The sequence below is a fragment of the Salvia hispanica genome, chromosome 3 (genome assembly GCF_029641045.1).
Source record: "Salvia hispanica isolate PSC_SH4W2 chromosome 3, Shi_PSC_v1, whole genome shotgun sequence".
Classification (NCBI taxonomy): domain Eukaryota; kingdom Viridiplantae; phylum Streptophyta; class Magnoliopsida; order Lamiales; family Lamiaceae; genus Salvia; species Salvia hispanica.
In genome coordinates this window covers 9971984-9978277 of record NC_142694.1, presented here as the reverse complement: position 1 = coordinate 9978277, position 6294 = coordinate 9971984, and the positions used below count along the sequence as shown (strand labels likewise).

Below are 6294 nucleotides of genomic sequence, written 5' to 3'. Positions count from 1 at the left end.
GTATTAAAAATGTCAACACGATGACATTAAAATGTCAACACATAATTTTGTTGAACTTCAATATAATATGTTGATATTATGTGTTGACATTTTAATTTCACCGTGTTGACATTTTTAATACACAACATTGATGAGTTAGCAGAGTTAGCAATTTAACGCACCCCGGTTACACATATTTTATATTATATTGTCACATATAAAAGTGATACAAATATTGTATTGATTTTTTTGATAAAAGGCAAATATTGTATTGATAAATGAAAATTAAATTTGTTTGTTAATAATAAAGTCCAAAGCATAACCAACGGGTTGGGAAGGGACGATAAGCTCAATTTCGAGACTATTGGGCCTAATGCATTTTCTTAGTTTTATAAAAGGCCTAAAGGCCCAAATTCAGTGTTGGGCTTAGCTTAGAAATTACTGGGCCCAGTAAATTCCATTTTGTATAAATAGTCCAAAAACTGTACTTTTCTTGTTTATCCTAACTTATATTCCAATTTTTCTTGTCATTGGTATGTTAAAAATTGGATTACATATTTGGGCATAATTCAATCCGCAAAGAGATCCATTCAAAACAAAAGTTGGTATCATTCATGTTTAATTTCACAAAATGAAGTAACATGTCTACGAGGTGGTGTGATGTGTGATTATTCACGTGTGAGTTGTCATACATCGAAAATGAAAATGTAAAATGAAAAGAGATTAACTAAGATATCTAGTGACACATTCCCCGTGCTACCAATTTCTTTTAGAACGAAATGTTATTAAAATTTAGCCGATTCTCCTTCATGTATCAGGTGCACTTCAATAGATATCTTGTCTTAAAAAATCTAATATGACCATAGTCTTATCAATGTATTTTTAATATTTCATGCGCACTAGTGGAAATTTGATACACAAATTTTTTATACAAAATCTAAAGGTCATTGCATAGTGCTTGTTTTTTTCCTTGTCTTTTGTTAACTTAATTTATGTTAAAACTCATATCTATTTTTTAATAATGTGTTTAAATCAGGGGTTACGTATTAAAGTTGAGCATTATGGAATAATTGAATAATAAATATAATCAAATTAATCGTACCACTAATAGTTATACAACTCAAGTTCCAAGGCGACGAGCTATATATTTTAATCTTGCTTTAATTTGCATTAGATGTTTATTAATTTATCACAAATTCTTGAATGTTAGAAGCTGCCTAAAATGGGCAGGCAAACATTTGCAAGTCAATAATAAAAGTGCTAAATATATAAGAAATCGTCTAATTTTATACGTGTTGATTTTAAGATGAAAGAAACTTTAATATATTTACTTTATTATATAAAACATATTTTATGGAAAAGACTTGTCCGATCTCAATATCAAGTATTACCATTGAATTTTATTTATATTGCTCAAATCATTAAATCGAATGTTTTGATGAAGAGACTCGTCCATCGTAACTATATACTACTCCACTATTTTATTAAAAACCAATTCTTAACTTCAGATCGATATAGAGTAAATTATTGGAATATTTATTTTACACTTTGGTATACTTTGTTATAAATCAGTAAAGAGATTCAGTTACTTGGTTCGCGGATAAAAATTATTGTCACACAATCAAAATAATCTTCAAATGAATCATACACAATATAATTGTAAAGCAATATTCTTAGTGTTGGAATAAGGGGGAACAGACACATGTGTAGGGCAATGTTTTGCTTATCTTAAATATATATATATGTCTACACTTAGAAAATCAAGAAATTGAAAATTTTTAGGACAATTATGACATGCATTCATACAATATGATTTGCATTCATAAATTAAGATTTACATGCACAAAGTCCCATCGCCTAGCAATGATTAAAGATTTATTCTGTAATAAAACTATGAAGCCATGATAATGCTCACTTAAAAATATACTTTCATGAATTTCAATAATACAGTAATAATAAATTAATAGTCTTATTTAATGTTTAATAAAAGGTGATTTGACTTTAATAATAGGTAGTAGTATAATAGTGATAAAAAAAATTATAAGTGTATTAAATATTTAAATAATCACTAATAAATGAATCGATTTTTATTGGTAATTAAGAGTTACTACTATTAAGTGTGTGTTAATATTTGTAATTAATTAGATAAAAAAAAGAGAAATGAAAAGAATATTAATAATAATGAGAGTGATGGGAAACAGTTGTCAAAAATGTCGAGGAAAGGTTGACTAATTGTTGAAGCTGTCAACATTGATTTTTGGACTATGTTTATAACCTTTTTTCTGGACCACAAAGCTAAAGTTTTTATTCCAATCCCTTTATTTAAACGACTATTATATCACCACCTGTAATTCCATCAATTTTACTTTATTTTTGTCAAATTGTAAAAAAATGTAAATTTTCCCAAAATTAATTAAGTTCCACAACTTTAAAACTTGATTGTAAGAATCTTAAAGGTTAATATAGTATTATTGAGTCGCATACATTTAATGTGTTTGATAATGTGATTGAGTAAGCGTTAAATGTATTGTAAATTTATAAATATGCTGAATATGAAGACTTAAATGGATTATAAATTCACCCTATGTCAAAGCCACATCAAATAAGTACTAACAATTCAACATAATTCAAAGTCCACACGATGATTGCAAAATATTATTGAATTTCATGATTTTTTTTGACATTTTTTTATCTTTTTTTTTCAGTCACTTGCATATTATAATTACAAGGAGAATTCCAAATAATATCACAATGTTTGAATGTTATTTTTTGTAATGCCACAACCACTATCAATCTATTGATTACGATTCCAAAAAAATTCCGTTTCATGAATTCATTAGTAGGCATCGTCATACTATATCTTCGTGGTAGAGTGCAAAGTATTACCAATATTTTATTCCAATTCAACGGTGACAATATTATACATTCAATTTGTATTGCACGGCTTTCTATAATCTATTTTTAGATTTTTTTTTTTGTAACTTATTATATTTTCTTATTTTGTTCATTCAGTAAATCGAGAAAATATTCTCATTATCTTATTTTGTTAATTTAATCGAGTAATTATTGTGAAGTATGGTGGTTTTGGGCGCAGCGAGGAAGCTTCCCAAACAATTTTTTTCAACCAAAATTTGTTATATTTATAATATTTTTTCTTTAAATTTTATTACACTAATTTCTTGAATTTTATTTATTTCCTGTTCGGTTCAAACTTTTTTTCAATTGATTTTTACGAACTAATATTGCCACATATATAAAACGAAGTTATACCACATCAACACAACGACACATAAAAAAAATAAATGTTACTATTGCAATATTATATTGATGCGTTACGCCAATACTTAATTTTATTCGGTGGAATCATGTTGAGTTTCTCTTTCATTTACTACTACTATTTATGAATTATTTGAATTAGTATATATAACTATATATATATTAAACTAATTTATTTGAATTTAATTAAGACCAATATATATAATTAAATAAAAAATGTTTTCATATTAAAATGAAGTTTCCACCTTCAAAAAGAAATAAGAATGCAATCAGAATGCACGTCGGACTTTTACACGTGAATTTGTGAAAGATCGTGTTAAAATGAATTATTTATCATTTAAACGACTTTAGTGTAAAAGAGAAAAATATCGAACCATATATCAAAAGATATGAGATCACTATCAAATTAATTCGGGATAAGAAATGAGATTTCAACATGTCTATCTACACATTTTACATGTGAATTTGTGAAAGATCATATTGAAATGAATTATTTATCCTTTAAACGACTTTAATGTAAAAGAAAAAAATATCGAATCATATATCAAAAGATACGAGATCACTATCAAATTAATTCGGGATAAAAAATGAGATTTGAAGATATGTATCTACACATATGACATGTTTTTCACATCTCCAAGCAAGTAAAAGAACATAGTATTATTACACTCTCCACTTCCTTTCCCTATGTATTTATGCTAAGCATATGCTCCATTCACCTCTCCCAACAATAACCCCTCTTTCTCCCCTCTCTCTCTCTCTCTCTCAACAATGAAGAAGAAGATCCATTCACTTGCACTTCTCCTCATTCTTGTTTTCCTCGTCACCATATCTCACACTTCTTCAAGGAAGCTCTCATCAAACCAAGGTATTAAACCAATATAATTTTATGTGTATATATATACACATTTTTTTTTTAATTTCTTTTTCTTTGGTTGAAAATATTTGTATCTTTTCTGCAGAAATCAAGATCAATAAATCTGTTACAGGAAATGGAGAGACTGAATCTTTCCATGTAATTTTTCCTCTCCCCAAACCAATATTTGATTTTTTTAATTAAATGTAATATCTGATTTTATTTATTTTTGTGATAGAATCTGATGGGGATGGAGGAGTGTGGAAATGAAGATGAAGAGTGCTTAAACAGAAGGATTCTTGCAGATGCTCATCTTGATTACATCTACACCCAGAATCAGAAGAATTGAAAATATTCAACAAATTAATTAAAATAAAACAGTTATTTATGCTGGTTTTTATAGAGAGTTTAATCTTGAGATAATGTTTTTTATTTTCTCTGTCTTTATTGATCAGAAGTGAAAACTGGGCTCTCAGCTGGCAAATTTTCAGACATGTAAGTTATTTACTTCTTACTACTAGTATATATGTGTGTCGATTTCAGGAACTTTAATTTTCACTTATTTTATTAGTACTATTGTATGGGGAAGTTGAAGAAGATTGTAGTAGGTTAATTTTCTATATGCTCACAATCTTAATTGTTGCTCTTAAAATGTAAATTAGTATTGCCACTATATAAAAGAATATGCTTAAATTAGTGTGTAGAAAACTTACTTGAAATGCATCTATTTTCTAGAGCTTATATACATCAATCCTTCGGATAAACTATTTAATGTTTTACCATCTGGAAAGTTTGTAGGGCGCAGCCTACAATAACTTATGAACCAAATGAAATATTCGATTTTATCCCATCGTTCTAAAGTTTTATACAAAATATTCTAATTTCAGGGTAATTACAAAAGACTGCTTACACGTTTCAATTTTTGCTTAAAAATATCCCGTCAAAGAAAGGCTGAACCAAGTTGCCTTGAGAGTGTTTTCGCGTCTTCTTGAAGCTCCGGGGGGTATTTTGGGCAATTGACGGAAATTTTTAAGCCAAACTGAAAAATCGAAAACTTTTTTGAAATCGTCCTAAAATTGGAACGTTATAGTCAAACGATGAGAGAAAATCGGGCAGAATTCTTTTTCCAAAATGACAAAACATGCACTGATTTGAATGGGCAACAGATTGCCTAACATTCTGAACCAAAGCTGAATATGGAAAAAGATGATGCAAATTCTTTATCAAATACTCCTAAAGTTTCGAGATTTATGTGTGCTCCACATTTCATTTCACTTTTCAACTATGGAATACTGTTTTGTTTAGGAAGAATTGCACATATTAAAATTGTTAGTAATATACAGAATGAATTTTGTTAACAATTATACTACTTACTACTCCATATAATTTCCTAACCTTTTAAGCTTATCAGAAAAATAGTAGGAGTACATTTTTATTTAACTAAAACGTTTGAAATATGTAATCAGTAACATTTCTGTGTTTTGGATAGATTGAGCTTTTTTTTAAGAAAAAAAAAGCATCGAATAACTATCGCTACAAAATTAGGTAAACGCAGGGGGTACTTACACCCGACATTACGTGTACCTGTACCCAAAATTCCACAAAACTCCCACCCACACCCAACATTGCGTGTACTCGCATCCGAAATTCCGATTACCTGGTGCAAATACCCATTGAGTATCGAATTGGGTTGGGTATTACCCAATACTAGATTCCAAATTGATGGGCCTAGAAATAATTGTTACTCCATATAGTACTACCAAGTTTGTTGTGTTATACGTTGAACAAGTTGTATTGGGGCCAATAGGTTCGGAAACGGCCCAAAATGAATCATTTTCAGCCATACAAAGGGGGAATGGCCCATTATATTTGAATGCTTATATTTAAGGTATATAATTTACACCTACTATATTGTATCCAACTCAAATTAGAAATTCATTATCCATTTATTGCAAAATTTTACAAATAATTAAGAAAATTCACGTATTTGTCTGTGAGTCTTATATTGAATATTATACCAATACTCACATGGATCTTAATCTTAAAGAACGAACTTAATTTAATTTTCGAGATTTATTTAATAATATATCAATTCATAGAGCTTTCAAGATTTACTAATGCTCGGAATATGAATACTATATCCGTTCCCGATTAATTGTCACTCTTTGACCGTGAAACGAGTT

At 28.5% G+C, this 6294-nt stretch overlaps 1 protein-coding gene across 1 annotated transcript; it reads left to right on the top strand.

Annotated features, from left to right (window-relative positions):
* The first annotated feature begins 3932 nt into the window (after positions 1 to 3932).
* On the top strand, positions 3933 to 4657 carry LOC125212151 (putative phytosulfokines 6). The gene is made up of 3 exons (XM_048112233.2): positions 3933 to 4123; positions 4218 to 4270; positions 4350 to 4657. The coding sequence occupies exons 1-3, from the start codon at positions 4027 to 4029 to the stop codon at positions 4458 to 4460; spliced, it is 261 nt and encodes an 86-aa protein (XP_047968190.1). The 5' UTR covers positions 3933 to 4026; the 3' UTR covers positions 4461 to 4657.
* The last annotated feature ends 1637 nt before the right edge of the window (positions 4658 to 6294 follow it).

Excerpts from the sequence above, each read along its gene's own strand:
- LOC125212151 (XM_048112233.2), top strand. The coding sequence starts at position 4,027 with ATGAAGAAGAAGATCCATTCACTTGCACTTCTCCTCATTCTTGTTTTC. Across the intron at positions 4,124-4,217 it reads GAAGCTCTCATCAAACCAAG|AAATCAAGATCAATAAATCT; the intron begins GTATTAAACCAA and ends TCTTTTCTGCAG. Across the intron at positions 4,271-4,349 it reads GAGAGACTGAATCTTTCCAT|AATCTGATGGGGATGGAGGA; the intron begins GTAATTTTTCCT and ends TTTTTGTGATAG.